Below are 22714 nucleotides of genomic sequence, written 5' to 3'. Positions count from 1 at the left end.
AGTAAATTTTCACAAACATGGAATATTTGTCCGGGAATAAAATGATCAATTGTACGTTTCATGTGACATTAAACTGGCGGAAAATCAAAATAAGAAACTATAAATTGGCCATTATTTATGATGCTATTCTCACATAAGTATCATTACATCGATCTTAAATGTTAGAATACCACTAAATAGAAATGTGAAATCTGAGTCTGTTGTAGGCGTTGGAAGTCCAAATGTTAAAAACAGTGGAAGTTCAACCTCGTCCCCAGGGTCTTGTGGCCCCTGAGCCGTTATTACGGAGCTATCAACTTATCAACAAGGCAAAATGCCCTGGGAACGAGGTTGGTGGAAGTTATGAACGATGATATTTTATGATTTATATTATGCTGTCAATCTATTTTCTTAACTTTTTGTAAATTGTAAGAATCTTTGGATTAATTTCATTTTAATTTTTAAACAAGATGCCCTGTGGCTTGAAGATTTCCGCCATTAGCAATAATCTGAAAAAGTACTGAATTTTAAAGAGAACTGAGTAACATGGAAACGAATTCAATGAATATTCTAACAATTTTTAAAAAAAATTAATAAACCTGAAAATTGATGGACAATAAAAACAAAATAAGAACAACGACGAGACTGAAAATTTATCTATTTTCACTTTTTCTCTGAAAAACAGCTAGAAAAATATCTTTAAAGGTGGCAGCAAATCAGTTACGAAAGGTAACTTTTCTTTTGTAACACACTTGTCACGATTTTATAGCTATAATACATTATCTTTCACCAAAATATTCAGACTTAACAATTCCTATTTAAGTTAAAATTCATGGACGATTAATTAGTTCTGCTGAATATAGCTCTAGTCTACGTGCTTGCAAAAATTTTAAAGGAGGAAATAACGTAATTATTAAAGGGAAAAGTTAATGACATCAAAGATGGCGCATTATAAGACGATCTTCATTATGCTAGACTGCACGAGCTTTAACTTTCGATAGCATATAAACTTTAAAATAAAGTATTATTCATTGGATAATAAAACAATTTGTTGCACTGTAAAATTAACAGGAAAAATTTTAATTTTTTATTTAGAAAAAAATGTATTTTTTGATATACTTTTTTAAACCGGATTCGTTTATCCTCTTTTCTTTCAGACGTCGCAAGGAATTTCCGATCAACTGCCGTGCAAATCACTGTTGCGTTCTGTATACGCTATTCATCAGCGCATCCAGGCTTCGAATGGTTATCTTTGGTTGTTGCCGTGACTCCTCAGGCCCGCGGAAATCAAAGAGCACGAAAAATAACAAAAGTGTAGATCGATCACTAATTATATTTTTTGATAGTTCATGTGTGTTTGTATCGCCGTGTTCCGGATGTCAGAAAAGATACAAGATGCCCTGGGGACGAGGTTGCTTTTTCATTCTTTAATGAAGATTTTTATAGTAAATAAACATACGTTTCTACCCTTGTTCAACCTTGATTCCAGGGCTTATTGCTTTTTTTGATAATAAAAAAAAACGCAACACAAGCCCCTAGGATCGAAGTTGACCCCTGTTATGGAATATTAAATCGTATAAATCATTTTTTATTTTGACGAAATTTTTTTGTTGTTATAAGGAGAGGCCAGGTTGCTATAGCGATTACCTCCAAAGAAAGATCTAAAGTTAGGAGCCAAGAGAACCTAGGGACGAAAAAGAATAATGGTCAACACGGCGTTCTCAGAAAAACAATGACGTCATAGCAAAGTTGTTGACGTCAGCAAATTTTTCATTCAGCCAAGCAATTTCTTTTTCTTGTCAAATTCCCTCAAATTTAACAGGGATTAGGTCTGCTCTCAAAACTTACATCACGTCCATGCTAGTGCTGGTGACAAGAGATAGGTTCGGCTGAGCATTTATTTAACAGACGACCCACGAAGGAGATAGTTTCGCTGGAATCTGTCTAAATTAAGGACCAGTCTATTTATTTATTTAGTCGTTTTTTATTAAGTAAAGTTTGATTTTTAGATGTTACTTGTAAGGGTTTTAATAAATGGAAAGCCAAAATTATTTAGATGCAAGCACTATAAGCTTTCAGTTTTGCAAAACATGGTTAAAAATAATATTTGCATGTCCACATTATATCGTAACTCTTCATGCAATAACAAAAAAGGGAAATAACAAAACAAAGTGAAACCAACTTTTATGGCGACTTTTTCTAAATTCTTTTTTTATGGTCAAAAAGAAAAGTTTATTTTTATATGATTAATTTTGTTAAATTTATGTTTTATTTTAGCAAATTATATATCCCTCGATATAGGCTGGTAATGTAAAGTAAGAACATCTAGCTATCTATATAGCTAGCTATATATCTAGCTAGCTAGTACTTCTGCTAGATGGCTTCTTTATAATTTTTTAAAGTTTTTAAATCCTTAAATTTTATTTTCACGTGTTTTTAGTATTTTTATTTTGAATGTTGTGCTTGTAGTTGGGTAGGCATGCATTTTTCATTTATTGGGGATTATGCAAAATTCGAGGCTCTGGACCCTATGGACACTGTCCCAACACTTTGGACGCGGGACTGGCCCGTCTTTAGACAGGATGGTCCCATCTATTGACGGGCCTGGCCCAATTTTGGACAAATGTATGCAAATTCGTCTTAAGTTGGTCCAGGCCCAACTATTGACAAAGGAATCTCCCGCTTTTAAAATTGTACCAAAAAAGGAACAGGTCTAACTATTGCCCCTTTTAGAAACAGCCACAACATGGGCCAGTCTAAAGACTTCCAGAATAAAGTTAAACCTTATAACATAGGCAACACACTGTTGCAAATTTAAAAAAAATTGAAACTGTGGGCAAATGCAGTTGTGATGTCCGTTCGTTCCACTCGGCAATCATATCTCTGTCCATATCCACTTTGCTCTGACTATTTTGTAAGGCTAAGAGTTATAGCTGGAAATATAGAATATGGCGGATACCATAGCATAAAACTGTGTTGTTTACTGATAAATAGTATACGTTCTTTACAGACATTATAGCAGTATCTATAGGAGAGGACTAAAGAGAACAAAAAATGTATGGAGGAGAATAAATCATGAATTCTCTAAATATAATCTATTACAAATATAGCTAAAGTAATGATCAATAAAAATACCATGTCATAAATTCTTTTTTCTTAAAAATTAAACAAACACAGACATTAATTGACAAATAAATTTGACAAATGGGGATTAGTAGCACAGTCGGTAGAGCGTTCAACTCATGTCTAAGTGGTTGTGGGTTTGATCCCCACTAAAAGGCTGTCGTCCAGGTGAGCAAGAATTTTAAAAAAGGTTTCTGTAGCTTAAATGGGAGCCTTAAAGACGTCGCTCGAAACTGGTGAGACTGATACATAAAATATAAATTGACGCAACACAATAATCCTTTAAATAACAGTCATAGCCTCTGTTTCTTGAATATATATATATAACAAAATAATCCCATCATGGCTGCCCCAGCCAAAACAATTCTGCCTCTCAAGCTACGTAATAAGTCAAGATGCAATAATTGAGCCCTTGAAATTAGAATTATTTTACGTCAGCAATAAAACTGCCGACGTGAGATACATTTCAACTGATTTACGTCAGCATTGCGTCAGCAATTTTTTTTGCAGTGGAATTTTTCAGCTGGCAATAACTTTCATCATTCACCTTTTATTAGAGCTAGACCTCTCATAATTTTAATGCATCGATCTCCTAAGACGATGACAAATGGGAATGGACAAATACCTTCCGGATGGTGAAATTCGTTAGTTTAATAGTTCACTGCTAACTGTCTTTTTATGTTTCGAGATGAATTCATTAGGTTAGGGCATCATTAGGTTGTATATCACGGGAGTTGCCAGTGATATGCTTTGAAAATTCTTGTCACCAGCACAGTGTAACATGAAGCAAAACTGTACAGGAGACTCAATTATTAGAGTCTTCGCAGAACATCTCTTCTCACAAAACCGAGGGCAGGCCTGACTTATTGCCTGCTGTGTCGTGTGGGAGACATAACTTCTGAACTTCTTTTTAATACGATATATAATCTTTGCGATTATTATTATTAGACATATTTGATTTCTCTTTCCCTTTTTAAAAAGATTTTTTAAACTTTATTCAATGTTTTTTTCTTTGGTATTACATTATGAGAACATTCGTCTGAAAGCTGTATTAAGGTGCAGGACACCTTACCTCTCCCATGTTCTGGTTGTATTTAACTTGCCTGGGTCGCACTCTTCTCACGCTATTCTCTGTGACGATGAAGGTCGGACTGACTTTGGCATGGTTCCAAATGGTCTTTTTGTTTGAGTCTCAGTGTAATGCTCCAGCTGAGTATAAGAGTGTCAAGGACTTTAATGTTCTCTATACCTTATGTTCTTTGTAATAACACTGACCCTTTTGTGATTGTGGCATTCATAAGATTTGTGATTTTAGTGCCGCTTATAAGTCCAGCCTAATGGTCTAACTTACTAAAAATCGAATGTAATTATTTTGTAGTCGCAATGAGTGAAAGTAGCTCAAACAAAACCAAAGTTATTGTTATTTAAAAATTTCACAACAAAATTACGTCAGCAATTTTTTTGCCAATGCAACTACAGTATCTTCGTATTTTACGTTGACAGTGCCGAATGCCGACGCTAATTTTAAGGGCTGATAATTCCATCAAAGATATCTTGAAAAGTAAACATAATTAATGTTTACTTGTATTATATATAACATGACATTACACCGAGCTGAATGTTATATCTTGATATCTGAGTCATAATTATTTAGCTAGTTATTATGCACACAACAATCCGGGTAAAAACATCTCCAATCATGCAACAAGGAAGTCTCTGACAAATAATGTTGTTTCTCCTACCCACAACAAGCTTGAAATGCATAACTCGATTTAATCTCAACTAGTCATATACAACAATACGCCAGAAAAAGTTGCAGCAGTTCAGTTTTTTACCTTATTGGAGCTAGTTTACGTTAAATACAAGGTTTTGATGTATGCAAACATCTTTTAACGCCATGTTGCAAGTTGGTTCTGGCCCGTCAATTGACAGGGCAGCATGTCAAAAGATGGGCCACCCTGTTGAAAGATGGGCCACCATGTCTAAAAATGGTCTGTCCCGTCTTAAGTCCTGTGTTATAAGTTGGGTCAAAATAGTTCCACTGTTTAAATATCACCTCCCACTTTAGAAAAAGTTCATTTTATCTTGCTTATACTATGTTGAGAATTAGCAATTTAACATTTATTTCGTAAAATTAAGCAAATATACAGCCACATTTTCTTATGTCTATGACATGCTTTCCTGTCAAAAGCCGCCATTTTGTGTTAGTCTCGGATCCGGGTTAACATGCATGAAATTTTCTGATCATTTTAAACAAAAATGACCAACATATTTAAATTCAGAACCAAAATTTATGGAAACATGCAAATTTTATACACTAAGTACAACTGCCTCTATTAGTAGCCAAACTTTTGGTGTTGTATGAAGAATGACCACACAAATTAACTGCAGTGAAAATTTTTCACTGCAGTTAGATATTATGGTCAAACTCTTAAACGTCTTGACTTCAAACTGGATTAAACCCAGTTTGACGTCATCTCGGCAAAAAAAGTCTCTTGAACATGTTACCCAAAACCCATTAAATAAAACTCAGAGCAAAAGAAAAATACCATATATATAAATTATTACACCTAAGTTTAATTTTGTGCATAATTATGAATAGTCTTTTTGTGCTATACTTTATAAAAGAAATAGCACTAAAACGCATCATTTTTCAGACTTCCAAACAGTTAAGAAACAACAAGCTGCATGGAATCATTCACAAAGTCTTTATGCTTCCAGAACAAGTTTTGATAAAAGATGAACACTTTTTACCAGATGTTTTGATTACATATGCAGAAGAACACCTGTAGCAATTCTTAACCTAAACCACCTGGATTTTGCACTTGAGCATAACCCCTCTGCACAGTTTGGTATAAGTTGCCGCTCTTTTTTTATGTTACACTGTGCCTACACACATTGTTTTATAAAAAATTAAACCCTAAACATTATTCTTTTTTACTATTTAGTTACCAAACAATAGACCTATTTTTTTAACTGTAAATCCCAGCCTGGTATTCTTATAAAGGAGAAAGCGATTAGATGCATCAGTTTGCAGGCTTTTTTTTCTCTGCATGCTATTTCTTGCTTGTTGTATGATCATCTGGGCGTTTGCATGAAGTTCAACTTTGTGTTTTTAGTCACATGCCCGTGATGATCAGCACTGCAGTTAAGGAAGTGTTTTAATGACATTCTAAACCAAAAACGCTTGTCAGGTCAAACTAAACAACAAAAACTCTGTCTATCTGGGTATTTCTGCTTGTTTTGTACACTTTTGCAGTCCTTTAACAAAAACTCTTAAGTGCCTGTTATAAATTTTTAAACACAAAACAAGGGGTCAAGAACCGGCTGGTTATGCATGAAAAACCTCTTTAAATATACAAAATCCTAGGCGAACGACTTGGTGAGCGAAATTATCATTCAGAAGTTGACTTTACAAGTCCTCCCATGAAGGAATTTATTTACATTCTGTAAACAAAATAGCCACAGGCACGAAGGCTCTTCTTTGGCTAATTTTTTGCAACTTTAACAACGAATATCTTGCAAACAAATCAAAACAAGTATAAAAAATATTGTTTTCGTAATTGGTACAATTTTCAATTGCTTTTTTTAAATGTTAGGTAAGCTTTAACGTTGATTAATATGACATTAGCCCAAACACTTGTCTGCCATATTTATTCTTAAGCTCGCCTGGAGTTGAGTATGCAAGAACACAGTGACAGTAATAAATTACAGGTATTAAAAAAATGTGACTCTGTGATGTAAGGTATTGACTCAAATACACCCAATAGGTTTGTAAAGATCTACCACTTAAAAGATATAATATGTATGTTAGGTCACTATCACTAAATGCTACAATATACCTTAATTATAGGATGTTACCATATCATCATCATCATCATTCTCGGCTTAACGTCCGTTTTCCATGCTAGCATGGGTTGGACGGGGTATATTAATGACCCTCTTCCAATCTGATCTAGACTGTGTTAGATCTAAACTCAACTTCCTCTCTATCAAGTCTGTCCTTATAACCTCCTGCCAAGTCTTTCTCGGTCTGCCTCTGGGCTTTGCCCCAGGAACTATCAAGTCTCTACACTTTCTTACCCAATTATTCTCCTCCATTCTTTCCAAGTGCCCCAGCCAATTCAACCTTCTTATCTATATAAGAATTCTTATCTTCCTTATCATAAATACAGGATAATCATAAAAACGAAATGTTGTAGACACACTTACTCTGCAAGTTGCATGATGCATGCTCTAAAGTATTACCTTTCAATCAGGGAAAACGCTAAACATGGGATGCTGCAATCTTAGAACAACTTTATCCATACCAAATAGGACATTTGCTATTTACCAAATGTGTAATGCAGCTTCCTTCCTTTTGCAAGGTTACATATTAATTGCTGTTTTGCTTAATTTATGGCTTAATTGAAATAATATTTTTACTAGAGGTACAAGGCACTGCACAACATTGAGCACGTGGTAGATAAAAACTGCAGAAATAGAAAAAAGGATAAAAGAATGAATTCCTTCGTAAACAAACATAATTTTTAAAGCACCAATTTAGTCTGAATTTAATTATCAAGCTGGCTAACTTTTCTTTGATGAGATAAATTTTTTTAATATTTAAATGTTAGATGTCCTTAACTTTAGATAAATTAAGAAGATGTCGATTACTAGTGATCATAGTGGTTTATTTAATGATGCTGTGATGTTGATGTCAGAGGATTTCTCAGGTTCATCTAACTTAGGAATTAGGCTTGTAGATGGAAGCATTTTAACTGCCAAAGAAGTACAATTATACCAAAAGATGATGAAAATGGTCGATGAAAATAAGACGTTAAAACAGGTTTTAACAAGAAACAACGAACGTTTAAAGGTAATTTTTTTTGTATATTGTATATTGTTTGTTTTGGAAAGTTGTAAACTTGGTTTTAATTTTGGAGGTTTTTAACTCGGGCTACTTAAGGCCAGTCCTTTTTTATTCACAGTTTTTTTCAAGCGATTTTCTGCACCATTAATGGGTCTTTAATTTCGCTGGAAGTAGCATAAAAGCAATATAGTGTCTTTCAAATACTCTGTATCAAATTGAAATATTTACCTCCTGCGAAAAGATATGACGTAGTCAATCTCAAAAATAGCTTTAGATTTACTAGAATGCGCGTTTTCGACATTTTGGCGATTTATATAAACTTACGACAGGGTTAACCTGTAAATAAACGACATAAGACGCTCTTTTACACCCTTTGTCGCAAAAATTGTAGTTGTTCAATGACGCGGAAAATCGCTTAAAAAGCGCGGGCATATGACGTCATCAAAATTTTTCACAAAAGGTAAATTCTGCGTTTTACTATTCATATAATGATATGGTGGCCAATAAATTATGCCACAATCTGTATAACTTGAATTATTGAAAATGACCCTGAAATAAAAAAGGACTGGCCTTAAGTAGCCCGAGAATGGTACTGGGAGGGACTCAAAATAATTATTGCTATACATTGTTGTAAAGCACTGCTACAAAGTGTAGTGTTTGTATAACTAAGTAATACACAAAATATTTAAGAACGCAATTCTAATGTTGTTAGGAAATTTCATGATTAAAAAACTACACTTATTTATTCAGACTTAATGTGCCTTAAATATATGTCTCTTCTTATGTAAAGAACAGTTATTAATTTCTAGTCAAATGGTTTTTTTCAACAGGAATTGTAAAAACAAGAAAACTCGGTCTGGTAACTAAAAAAACAACAACAATAAGTGTCCTAGAGAAAACATTGGAAACATTGTTTAGCTGTAAACCACCTAAAGTAGTAAAACCAAGATTTACTTGGTTCTGTCTCACTACAGCCTAGAAAGATCTTTCTATCCTTCTAGGTATACCTGTAGGTAGCAGTTAGAGCTGCTATAAATCTTTCACATATTGCAATGAAAACTCTTATAACAGCTAGCCAAAAATTCTCTATTGGTGCCTAAAACTTCAATATTACAAATTTCAAATTCGCAGATTAAAATTTGCAATTTGAATACAAATACTGTCTTTGTAAAGCAATTTTAAAGTTGCGATTCCTATTTTTTCTTCAATTGTTTGTATTACCTATTAATAATGGCTGTTGCAGCAAAATAACCATTAACAAGGGATCAATTGCAATTGACCTACAGTCCTCCCCAACCAACAACCAACATAATCATCCAATTACTAAAATTATTTTGGGGCTAGGATTTCATAATCAAATTTAAAGTTGCTAGAGATCAATACCTGCTATGATGCAGATTGTTACAATTATCAATTTTATAAGCGCAAATTCGAAGCCTGCAGTGTCAATTGTAAAACCAGTTTTTATTTTGTGTGTACTTTGTTTCTGTTACAACTGCTTAATCTGTTGATATTTTAATATTTAGAAACATTTTGAAGATTGTGGCAACTGGAAGAAGATATACAAAGATAAGGAATCTGCTTTAAGAAATGAACTTCTGGCAGAAAAAAAAAATTCTAAGTTGCTGGAAAGCAAATTGTCCAACTACGAAGCTCTTGCAAATACTGATTATAGTTTTTCTGGTAGCAGTTTGATTGAAGAATTGGAAGAGTATAGTAAAAAGCTACATGATTTGGTTTCCCTACCACCATGTGAAGAGGTTTTATATTTATACATATATATATATATATATATATATATATATATATATATATATATATATATACCATATATTTAACTTGTAATAACAAATTAGAGTGCTCGATGTAAAATCATACAGAGCCTTAATAATATTGGTAAGGTTAAAAAGTAAATACGACTTGTATACAACTTAAAGTTTCACGCATCATGCGATCATCAGGTATACATAATTGTTTATAATTGCGAAGTAGCGAGCCCAGAAAAACCAACCAAACTGTACATTGGCCTAGCCAGTGGAAAGTTTAAGTTGCGTTATGGCGTCCACAAATCATCCTTTCAGCACAGACACCTTGCGAAAACGACACTTGCCAAGTACATTTGGGAGCTCAAGGACGAAAAAGCACCATACACCCTGAAGTGGTCTGTAAAAAAAAGGGTGGCCCCCTACACCAACATCACAAAGCGGTGCGCCCTATGCTTGGTCGAAAAGTTTGAAATATTGACGTCAAAGCACCCACACCTTTTAAATAAAAGATCTGAATTGCTGTCTAAGTGTTTGCACGAAAGAAAGTTTTTATTGAATTACAATGGTTAAGATAATTATCTTGATATGGTATATTTAAAGTGATTACTAGCAGTTTATATAAAACGTTTGTAAAAGTTTTTTATACTTTATATGTATACCTGATGATCGCATGATGCGTGAAACTTTAAGTTGTATACAAGTCGTATTTACTTTTTAACCTTACCAATATTATATATATATATATATATATATATATATATATATATATATATATATATATATATATATATATATATATATATATATATATATATATATATATATATATATATATATATATATATATATATATATATATATATATATATATATATATATATATATATATATATATATATATATATATATATATATATATATATATATATATATGTATATATATATATGTATATATATATATGTATATATATATATATATATATAAATAATATATTAAAAAATAGAGTAGAAAAAATGTGTTTAACAAAAATAACACAAAAAAAATTCAGTTGAATACACATAATACACATTTTTTCTGGGTAAAACTCATATCTAAAACTCTGAAACTATATTTATACCGGTTACACTTTATTTTATTGTGATAAAGATATTTATTTGAAAATGTGATAAATATTTTTTTTTCTTTGCTTAACCATTTGTAAGTAACTAACAACCTGAATGTTTAGGAAGTTGAAGAAGAAGAGTATGCTGTGATGCAGACCATTGCTCAAGACACATGGGAGATTGTAACAGCTTTCACAAATAGCCCGAATGTTGATAGAAATAAACTACAAAAATTTCAATCAGAGTTAATTGATGTAGAAAGTTCATGCAAAAATACTCCGGCTAGTATTGTAAGTTTATCTTCTGTATTATTTATTTGTTTGTTTGTTTGTTTTTTATTTATAATGCAATGTTTAGTCACAAAAAATAAATAAAAAAAGTATTTATGTTAATTTATTGCCTCCTTATGTATTTCATACAACAGGGCCAGTCTTTAAAAGCAACAATAACAGCTATTCAAGACACTGTACAAAAACACAGCATTATTCAGTTTGTTGGTGGCAAACAACAAGTTTCATGGCCACAATATTTGGATCTTCAATCAAAATTTGAAATCACAGTCCAAGAAAATCGCCAATATCGCCTTCAGTTGGAAGAAATGACAGACAACCTTTCCACCAGTACGCAAAAAAACGAGAAACTAACAAATGATTTAGAAGAAGCAAAAAGCAAGCTGTTTAGTCTGATGAAAGAGCTCGCAGAAAGTAATGAAAAACTGAAAAGTATGCAGTCTGAGATTTATTGTTTAAAAGAAGCACAGTCTGTAGAATTTGTCGTAGAAAACATTAAGAAAGCTGAACCTGCCGGGGCCAGTACTGAGGTTTTAAACAAAGAAATCCAGAACTTGAAGAATGAGATTACTAGATTGCAAAATGATAGCAATGAAACAATGGAAGGTTTCGATAGAGTTGAAGCTCAAAATAGTGAGCTTTTGTTGGGAATACAAAATTTGAAAAATGAAAATGCCCAAATTAAAAATGATTACAAAGAAACAGTGGAAAGGCTTGGCAAGGCTGAAACTCAGAACAGTGCTTTGATGGAGAAAATTGAAGAATTGCAAGCTTTACAAGTAGGTGTCTCCAACAAATATGTTTCTACCACAGGCTACCTGTAACTTGGTATAATCTCTGTATTTTTCCACTGGTACCTTTTATGAATAATGTAGGATATTTAAAAATTTGCAGATTGCAAAACAAACTTGTCATAATCTAAAATCATCATTACTATTTTAATCACAAATTACATATTGATTAGAAATAAAGAGTAGGAGTCCTGGTGACAATGGGACAGTGGGACTGCTGACTGTAGTGTATTAGAAGTGATATCCACAATTAACCATAACTTTATCTGTCAATCTTTTTTTAGAAAGAGGAAGAAAAGTTTGAAATTATAACAGAGGTTTTGCAACAAAGTAATTCAGAGCTAGACGAATTGAAAAAAGACCTACAAGCTAAAGAAGATGAAGTCAAACGACTTGAAGCAGAAGTTAAAAAATTGACGGAAGAAAATGAAAAATCTCAACACAATTTTGAGAAGGAAAGAAGTGCTTTGAGATCAGAAAAAAAAGAAGTAGGTTTTTACCACTTTTTTCAACATTACAAAATTTTTACATTTTTTTGACGATATATCAAAGGTTTTGCGACATGTGTTCGATTTCCTGAAGTTTTTATGGCAGGTGACCTTTTGATCCTTTAGTGTCAAAAAAAAGTGGAGCAGCTCAGAAAAAGGGAGACAAAAGATTCTGAAAAAATAGATACACTGAAGAAGGAAAACAAAGACATGAAAAATCATATTGAAAATCTACAAAAGCTTATCAACAAAGTAAGAACAAGCCAGTAATGTAACTTAGTTGCTAGTTTCTTGGAAGATTGCTGTTTTTTGTGCTTTTGTAAATTTCTGAACAATTAATATATAGGCCGTTATCTGATCTGTATTCTTAGTTTTATTATTATTCTCTTTTTGAGTCATCCCAATAGAAGTACTATAAAAGTAAAATATTTTTTACAGAAAGCAGAAAAAGATAAGGAGGTAGCTTCTTTAGAGTTACAATCAATGCAATTTGTTAACAAAAGTGATGTGGATATGTCAATATGTGAAAGCATCACTATCTCCACAGATGATCCTGGAACTTTGGAATGCAGCACAGATGACGAATTCGCCAGCTTGACTTATGATGATAGCGTGAATACTTATACTGAAGTTGGTGTGAGTGACAGTAGCGGTGAAGAAATCAAAGAACTAAAACAAGAGATACAAGAGTTGCAAAATCAGCTTGCATTAAAAGAAAAAAATATGCAACAATTATTGGAAGAAAACACGGAGATGGATCAGCGTGTTAAAAGTATGACAGAACGTCAGGAGAACGTAGGTTTGGTTGAAGAACAACTAGCTAGGTACATGTTTTATTAATTTTACAGCTCATATTGTAAATTATGACGCAGTTGTTTTATTCAACTATAGCCCAGTTACATTGTCGTAAAAAAATTATATTTAAAACAATATTATCACTGACTCTCAACGTATGTATTCAATCTCCAAGAGTTGTTGTGTTATAGGTACACAGAATTGGAAGAAGAGAACAACCATTTAAAAATTGTAATCGCAAAATTGGAAGAAGATTTTAACAAATTCACAATACAGAAAGAAGAAGAAATGAGCCATATTATGTATGCATTTTTTAACTTTTAGCTCTATGATTTATGGTTATGTAGGCACGTTTCAAATTTATTTTTTAAATTTTAGTTCCGAATTAAAGCTTAGCAAACACGAGTTAGACACAAAGACTCATGAAATAGATGTACTTGAACGCAATTTAGAGAAATCTAAACGAGACTACAATTGTTTGTGGGAGAACTATGAAGTAAAGGCAAATCAACTTAGTGTAAGTTTTGTGTGTTGAAGAGATGTTTTAAATGTTTACACACTTCTTCACAATATTTATATGCGAACCAGAAGAAACGGAAGCAGAAGATCTCATATTTTATTTTGATCAGCATTTTAAAATCCAAACAATACAAGCAACATGGAAACAAAATTTAACAAAAAAAATAATATATTGACGCGGCATTGCTGACATGATCAAAATGTTTAAAATCAATTATTTTTTTCGTTGTTCATTATTCATACACCTCTTCTATAAGACACCCTCTCGATTAAATGCGACCTGTCAATGATCTTTTTATTAAACGCCCCTTCTAATAAATAACCTCTCTATTAAACGCCCTAGCCGATGCTGCACTATCTTGTAATATAATTGGGATGTGGATATTAAGTAAAGTTTTATGTTGTATTCACAAAAAAAAAACATTACAAAGTCCTTTACTGTTTTCGTCAAGACCTTCTATTTATAGTAAAATGATATCGAAAAATTTGGAGGGTGAAAAAAATTAATTGCTTTAATTATATTATACATTGTGTGGTAATCATTTTCGGCTATTTTTAGGAGTTAGAGAAGAGCACGCCTTATGTGCAGCAACGAGTTGATAAGTTGACAGCAGAGATGCTTGGAGCGAGAGATTTGATCGAAGAAAAAAAGTTAGAAGTGGAAAAACTTCAGGCACAACTGGTGGAGCAGGATCACGCTATAAGAAAAATGGCTATTGATCTGGATGCTTTGCCAGCCTTGAGAATTCAAGTGAGATACTTTATTTGAGAAATTCTCGTCCATGTTTGCGAATATTGAGAAGTTCTTGTCTATTTTTGCGAATACTAATGTTTAATATAATCGAAAATTTATTGATTTATGAAGAATGAAAAACATTTTAAAGCAAAAAAAAAAAGTATGAGGCAAGGAGTTTAATTTTTTCCAGCTTAATCAACATATATTTGTCAAAGACATGTCCCAACATAATTTAAGTTTCCTGAACAAAATAAATTGGATGCAAAAAAACTTCTGTCCAATAACTTCTGAGGACATATTATACATAGTAGATTAGATTGGGTCCAAATTCTCTAGCTCTGCTTATTGCTGCTGGCGTCAGCGTAACCCTTTTTTCCTCGTTTTTCGGCGCCTTTTTGACGCTGACATGGAGTATTCCGTTATTATGGCATGTTAGAAGGTGCGACTATCCATTTTTAACGCTGCTTACTAAACCTACATTTTTGCAGCCTCCTGGCTGGGTTATCAACAAATTGATGCTTCTTGACTATCTTAAAAAATGGCCTGCTTTTGTGCTCATATTTTAGCAACTATTGCAGAAATTGAAACCTAAGGCCATGTAAACCTTTTGTAGTTAGCAACAGCAGATTAATCTATGCAGTCTTGTACGTATATGTCACTATTGTTCGACAAGTCCTTATTCCTTTTCTTTCTACTTCATCAACTTTTCCTTCAGGTTGATGTGTATCGTAACGATTTCAACGCTGAGCGCGAAGCAAGAGAGAAACAACAAAACGAACTTGTTCAACAAAGAGAACGTGTAAAAGAACTTTCGATTGAAAACCATCGTATGAGAGAACAGCTACAAATATATGGTAACTCACAACTCAGTGGAATGGCACGTCGACATGGTACACAGTCGCAAAAATTCACGCCTCCGCAGCAACCTATTTACGAAACTGTACATAATCCCGGTGTAAGATCAACGGGTAGCGTATCTCACTATCCGCAAGATTACCATTATCATGGTCGCCGTCCAGGTTCTTCAGGCTCGCAGCATGGCAGCAACCCATCCCTGTATGGTAGGGGTGGCGACAGCAGAGGTAGTAACAGCTCTATTGAAAGTGCAAGTGCGGATAAATCAGACGACACTGAACAAAGAAAATGTCCGAAATGCGATAAACTTTTCCCTGATTTGGACACTCTTCAAATTCATTTAATGGATTGTTTGGATAACTGAGGCGAGAAGTAATGTTCTCTAGTTGGAACTCCCATGTAGATTAAGTTGTACAGGTCACCCTCCCCCGTTTTTAAGTGATCTCATTTTAGAAGATTTATTCTTCTTGTTTTAAATTATTCTTCCTCTTTACTTTGCTTTGTAACAGCGCACATGAGGTAAAAAGTCTTATTTAAATTCCTGAGACCCCTAAAAAAGGTTTTTAACGTTTTTTTTCGAATTTTTGATCATTGGAAATATTTGTAGATTTTTAATTTTTCTTCATTGTCCTGAGGTGAACTTTACTTTAGATGTATGTACTAAATAAATAAAATCAAATGTTGTCCCTGCCATTATGAAAGACGTCTTTAACGTTTCTTTTCGCACCAAAAGCAAAAGTATTACACCATTTTTTTAATAAGAAACCCAAAATTCTAATCAGGCTGATCATTATTTGTGTTTCTATATTGTTCTAAATAATAGACTTCTTGTTTTTAATCCTAAATCCCAGTCTAATATTCTTATACAACATATTCTTATAAAAAGAGGAAATATCCCATCATCCATCATTCGGACAATAATTATTATGAAATTTTTTTAGAATGTAATGTAATATGTAAATTTGCTGAAGTAACTTTATATTAAGCACTTTTATTTTGGGAAATATAATCTTATAATCATAATTATAATTATATTTTTTTTTGCGAACTAGCACATCCTCTAAATCCGATAGAAAAGGAGAACAAATTCTCGTCCCCAGACCTCTTCGAGATAAAACCGAAGTTTATCTAAAAGAGCTGCGTGGACAGATTTAGAGGATGTGCTAGTTCGTAATATTTTTAAGGTTAAAAGCTGCTACTAGCTTAGGCCTAAAGGATATCTATCCTATTCAGTGCCGTAACCACCGGGGGGGGCAGGGGGGCCCGCCCCCCCCCCCCCCCAATAATTTTTTCAAAGATGGTTATGACAAGTTAAGAAAAACGTTTTGTCTTATGTTTAAAGACCATTTGTTATATATAAACAAACTAAACACTTATTGAGAATGATTTATAACCGATTTCCACTCTTTTATTTATTTAAAACGCGTGACTCTTATACTTGCTGCATGGAAATGATGATGAAATTGGATGGAAACTACATTCTGAAAATAGTGTTTGTGAGAAGACGAGAACGAGTTGGACTGACTTCAAAAAAAAAAAAAAAAAAAAGACCTGAAAAGTAAGTGACTTATTAATAAGTATATATTTAATTACTTTGTTAACCCCACCACTGCTTTTTAATTCATCCCATAACTGTTATCCAAGCAACCTTTACACTTGTTTTGCTTTTCAGACGAACAAACGAAGAAGCAACAACAACACCTACAACGACGACACCTACAACGACAGCACCAACAAACCCGGAGAATAATTTTAAGGAAACAACGAGATCCATCTAAACCGAACCAACCTCGTTCTTTAAGTTTTCCAAAAACAACGTTTGGTAAAGATCCGAAACAAAGATCGTTTAACCCAACATGGTTTGACAAGTTCCTCTGGTTACATTACGACCAAAATAAAGACGCTGCTTTCTGCTTTACTTGTCTCAGCGCTCTTAGAAAAAGCATGATTTCTGCAACAAAAGCAGAGACAGTTTTTACTGAAACCGGCTACCGAAATTGGAAAAAGGCGCTTGAATCTGGAAGAGGATTTTCTAAACACGAATGTAGCGACTCCCATAAAGAAGCCACTGAAAGACTGATTACTGCGCCAGGTACATCAAAGGACATTGGTGAAATCATGGTAGATAATCTTGCAGCCACAAAGGAAAGGAATAGACGAATGCTGTTAAAACTGTTGCAAAGCGTTCGATATCTAGGGCGACAATCACTTCCGTTTAGAGGAAATTGGGATGAGGAAACACACAGCGAGTTGAATTCGAACTTCCACCAGTTACTTTTACTCCGATGTGAAGATGATAAGGAACTGAGTGCATGGCTTGCAAAAAAGCAAAACTACACGTCACCGGCTATTCAAAACGAAATGCTGCGAATCGAAGCACTTAGTATTTTACGTGACATTGCAAAAAATATTCAGTCAGCTGAGATTTTCACAATCATTGCAGATGAAACAGGGGATGTCTCAAATACGGAACAACTTGTCATTTGCATTCGGTGGGTTGATGATGAATTACAGGCTTACGAGGAGTTCATTGGCCTCCATCCACTACCTGATACTAGTGCTGACCAAATCGTTTTTTTAATCAAAGATATTCTTTTTTAATCAAAGATATTCTTAACTTGAAATTAGAAAATGCTCGCGGCCAATGTTATGATGGAGCTGCATCCATGGCTGGTCACAGATCTGGAGTTGCTACCCAAATCAAATCGTTGGATGAAAAATGTTTGTACACACACTGTTACGGACATGCTTTGAATTTAGCTGTTGGCGATGTGATAAAAGAAATCCCTGAACTTAAAGAAGCGTTTGGAACTGCCTATGAAATATGTAAACTTGTCAAAAAATCGCCAAAGAGAGACACACAATTAAAGAATATCAGAGAAGCAACAGGAAATGAATCCAAGTCGGTCCATGAGTTTTCTCCTACACGATGGACTGTGCGAGGTGAGGTTCTTGAATCCTTTCTTGAAAACCATAAGGAATTAATGGAGCTTTGGACATGGTCATTATCGAATGTTAAGCTTCCAGATATAAGAGCGAGAATCAACGGAGTAATGACTGTTATGTCTAGTTTTAATTTTGTCTTCTGCTGTTGTCTTGGTGAAACCCTATTGAAACATACAGATAATCTTAGCAGGTCTCTCCAAGGAGATATTTCGGCAGCAGAGGGACAGCAACGGGTGTCGGAAGTCTTAGCTGTGTTAGAGAAGATCAGAAGCAACGAATTGTTTGAGCTATTTTGGGAGCGAGTTCTTGTCTGGAAATCACAACTCGGAGTATCTGATCCTAAACTCCCACGAAAAAGAAAGATGCCAGATTATTTTAACAAAGTATCAGATGGCCCTCCTGAAACATATCATTTTCATGACACTGCCAAAGATCACTATCGCCACGTTTACTTTGAAACTTTCGATCTAGTTATTAACTACATCCAACAAAGATTCGATCAACCTGATTACAAGACATACGTCAATTTACAGGAAGTTCTTTTAAAATCGATCACTGGTCAGGAATGGGAAAGTCATCTAAAAGCAGTTTGTCGTTTCTACGAAGGAGATATCAACGAGTCACTTGCTAAAGTCCAAATACCGCTACTCCCAGTCATCGCATCCAACCTTGGTTACGACAAAGAGAAATTCAAAGTAACCGATCTAATCAAGCTGTTACAAAGTTTTGATCAATCTCAAAGAACTCTTCTAAGTGAAATTGTCAAAATAGCGAAATTATTGTTGGTAATGCCGTCCACAAACGCCATCAGCGAAAGATCGTTTTCTGCTTTGAAACGAGTCAAAACGTACCTTAGATCAACAACCACGAATTTACGTTTGAACAATTTGATGGTCCTCCATATTCATACTGATTCCGTTGACAAAATGGATTTAACTCAAATAGGAGATGAATTTATCGATAAACACCAAAGCAGAATAGACACTTTTGGCTATTACAATAGATAGCATTTTTAGTCTTTTGTTCATGAAATTTATGTAAACGTTTATTCCCTGATTTAAAAAAAAAACTCAGAAAACTGGAGCAATTGTCTGTATTTTCCTTTATTTTCGTGATTTCTAGTGATTAAATTTCTTTAAAAAGTACTCTCAAAAAGGCTGTTTTAGCCAATCTAGCGCACTCAAAATTCAAAAATTTTCTTGGCCCGTCGGCCTTAACCATGGTCGGGCCTCCTTAGACACTGAAACTAGGCTGGCCCTCCCAAAACGAAATTCGTGGTTACGGCACTGCTATTAGGCCAGGCTAAACTTTGGCAACGTAATTCTTTATTTGTACAGGTTTCAAAACCACATACTTCGGCAAGATAATTAATAAAAAAATGTCTTCAACGCACGATTCTCATATGATGTTCGATGTTAAAATTTAATTCGTTGACGGCAAAATTTGATATTTTGGTTTTTTGTTATTAACGCGCACGGGCAATGGATGTTAGCCGAATTCTTTTGGATTCTATAATGTAGAAATTTCAGTGTAGATAATGCAGATAATTTTTAGATGAAGCTGCCAAACCAGATTCAATGTAGACTTTGTGGTCATTTTATTTTACTACACTTATTTTTTTGCGCGATTTGATTGGTTGAAATATTTGTACGCTTATGACGTAATTGGCCATCAATTTTAGTGTTTGCGTTTTGTTTGCATAGGAAAGTCTTTTGTCAATCTGTTATGTTGACTTAAAAAATAAAAACTCGTTAACCGGACCTTTTAATAACATTCACACACAAAGTAAAAGAAAACGACGAAAGTTGAAGTGTTGGAAAGGAATTGTTACGTAGCTTATAAAAAACAGAGACTTTTTAAAAATAAGATAATTACAATTAAGAACTGTACTTGATAATTAAATATCCTCTGGATTACATTTTGACATTCTTGTTGTATTTTGGTTCAAATATGAAACATTGAATTCACAGCAGTACACACGAAGGTAAGAAAAAAAATTGATCTTAAAAAAGCGTTCAAACTCCATCTTGTATATATCTGTAGATTAATATTTTGTTTACCGTTTAGAAAGATGAAGATATTAAAGACCGTTGTGTTGTTGATGGTAATAATAAGGATTGGTAAGCTGTGTTTACACTTGTTTATTTTATCTTGAAGTTGGATTGATTAAATGAATAAAAAATAAGTTCTGAGAATAAAGAAATTATATACGCTAAAAACATCTTCCTATTGTTAATTTTTTTATGATGATAAATTAATTTATTTACTGTACTAGGTAATATCATTGCATATTCAAGCGCTTTCTTCATTTTTATTTCACAAATGTTATATTAAATAAAATAACCTCTAAAATAGAAAGTAAAAAAAAGTAATAAAAATTATTTTTGCTGTATATACATCAGCAAAAATATATGCATAAAAATATGGTTAAAAACTACAACGAACTGTCCATATAACCAACCCTGAAGATGTACACAAAAAAGTTTATAAAATTAAGAGTTTGCTATATCGTAGGTTTTATCAAAGTTAGTTAAGGACAGCATTTCGCTTGTTGAATTGAGATATGGGTCATCAAAATGGTCTGCCGTTTTAAAATTTGAATTTTTTGCTGCGTTAAAATGTTCTTTCTGTTTTTCTATTTATTTTTCTCTCGGTGACGTCATCAAAAAAATTACGTTTTGGCGCTATTGCCAAACATACTATCGTAATCAGGCGCATGCGTAATAAATGTGTTTGTTTTGGCTACATTTTGGAATAATGAAGATAGCAGAACTAAAAATTGATTCAATTTTTATTTTACTTTTGTTGTTTAGTTTGTCTTTTTTTATGTTTTGTTTTTTAATTTATTAATATTAGAAGAATCGATTGTTCTTTACTTCTGAAAAACCACAATCTTCTTTATACTTGACTTAACTAATTTTTAGCTGATAATCCTGAGATGCCTGCGCCCACAATAATAATTATAATTGTAACCTATTTCGTGTTTAACCAACCGCTGCAACTTTGTCCCTGATAACCAACATTGTATGAAAGAGTAGAGCTTATTTTATTTTTGAAGTTTTTACTTACTTTCAAGTATTGACAACAACATTAAAATATACATGCTTATCTCCTATTCAGAACGGTCACCTGAGAGCCCCTAAAACTTCAAGTAGCTGTTTTTTTAACAATTTGGGATAGAACTGTAAAAAAATCACATATTTTGGGTATTTTTTTATATTTTTGAAGTTCTTTATTAATATTTAATAGTTTATTTCAATTAACATTTATCGCCACTATTTCTTTTGTGGTTTATAAGCATGCTTTGTTCAACCGTGGATCCGAAATAAGGGAAAAATAATATATTTTCAAGTAATATATGTAAGAACTAAAAAAGTGCGTTATGTTTTCAAAATTCTTTTTGGACTTTTATGCTCTCCAATAAAGATCAATAAATTGGTCGACCAGGTCTGAACAGCAAGAATATTTCAAAATATCAACATTATAATTATTTAAATTTCCTCAGAAATAAAACAGCATTAAATTTTTAAAAAATACTGATGTCATCAAAACGTACTTTTTACAGTGATTTAGGCGTGGTTTTTACCTTTTATTTGTCGAATGTTATTCATACCAATGTTGTAACATATATTCAAACAGAAGAGAAGTTATGTGGAGAAAGTCATGAAGACACTTTTAGAACCAGATTTGTTGTGAAAGTAAAAGAACTTTTGCGGGTTGGCTTTTAACAGGTTTCTTAATAGAAAGAAAAATATAAAAAGGAGATAAGTTTTTTCTCCTCAGATGGAGTTTTGTAAAATAGCAATACCGCACAGGACAAAACAACAAAACGGTGAAATAAAAATACACTTCCCCTTGACATAAATACATATTTTTGTTTGGACAAGGAAATATGATATTCGCATAATTTACGTGTTGATTTCTTATTTATGTTTTGAAATGTGACGTTTTCACACATGGAGAATTATTTTTTCAGAGGCTGTTTACAACTGAAATAGCGCCTTACTTTCTTTGTGTAAGGTTGTAGTCACAAAAACTTTTACAAATGATGTCAATCACATAACAATTAAAATTATGACTCAAATGATGACTGTCAGCGATATTTTTGCTGAAGTCAGCACTTTTTTATAATCCCAGTATTTGAAGATCTATTGTTAGTATATATTTTTGGTGACAATTGTTTGAAAATATAGCGAGGGGTGAAAAGTATTTTAACTATTTTATGATGTACGGACCTCAATATAGAACTCCATAATATATTACATGTCAATATATTCTCTAATATGTCAAGAAATATGAAAAATATAACATAAAGTTTTAGAAAACGGGTGATTTTAAAAAATGATAATGTAGTTTAGGGGTAATTTGGTTAGCTAGTCGTTAGCCCGTGGAAAATCCACGGGTGCGCCCGTCGCAGCTAAGCTACCATTTTGCGTGACAGACAGATAGACGGACGGACAGACGTATACG

General features: G+C 33.2%; 2 protein-coding genes across 3 annotated transcripts in view; both read left to right on the top strand.

The window, feature by feature from the left end:
• The window catches only part of LOC130653570 (tyrosine-protein kinase-like otk), a 69796-nt gene that overhangs the window by 36634 nt on the left and 10448 nt on the right, over nt 1-22714 (top strand). Inside the window, exons 1-2 of one of the 2 annotated variants that reach the window (XM_057456076.1) lie at nt 20016-20228; nt 20312-20364. The exons of the other annotated variant lie outside the window; for it this stretch is intronic. Coding sequence (XP_057312059.1) covers nt 20316-20364 — 49 coding nt within the window. The 5' untranslated portion in view covers nt 20016-20228; nt 20312-20315. Of the gene's footprint in view, nt 1-20015; nt 20229-20311; nt 20365-22714 lie in introns of those variants that run through there. 2 annotated transcript variants of the gene reach the window in all.
• LOC130653574 (optineurin-like) lies at nt 7703-16241 on the top strand. The gene is made up of 11 exons (XM_057456082.1): nt 7703-7960; nt 9481-9714; nt 10947-11114; nt 11249-11893; nt 12190-12393; nt 12520-12645; nt 12832-13217; nt 13380-13490; nt 13567-13705; nt 14267-14458; nt 15159-16241. Exons 1-11 carry the CDS (start codon nt 7748-7750, stop codon nt 15660-15662), a joined length of 2922 nt encoding a protein of 973 aa, XP_057312065.1. The 5' UTR covers nt 7703-7747; the 3' UTR covers nt 15663-16241.

The sequence above is a fragment of the Hydractinia symbiolongicarpus genome, chromosome 8 (genome assembly GCF_029227915.1).
Source record: "Hydractinia symbiolongicarpus strain clone_291-10 chromosome 8, HSymV2.1, whole genome shotgun sequence".
In the NCBI taxonomy this organism is placed as follows: Eukaryota; Metazoa; Cnidaria; class Hydrozoa; order Anthoathecata; family Hydractiniidae; genus Hydractinia; species Hydractinia symbiolongicarpus.
The sequence above is the reverse complement of the archived record's forward strand: the minus strand, read 5'-3'. Positions and strand labels throughout refer to the sequence as shown.

Bases quoted from the DNA above. Each gene is read 5' to 3' on its own strand.
- LOC130653574 (XM_057456082.1), top strand. From the start codon at position 7,748: ATGTCGATTACTAGTGATCATAGTGGTTTATTTAATGATGCTGTGATG. The intron at 12,394-12,519 runs GTAGGTTTTTAC...TTGATCCTTTAG, and splicing joins TGAGATCAGAAAAAAAAGAA to TGTCAAAAAAAAGTGGAGCA. The intron at 13,706-14,266 runs GTAAGTTTTGTG...GGCTATTTTTAG, and splicing joins TAAAGGCAAATCAACTTAGT to GAGTTAGAGAAGAGCACGCC.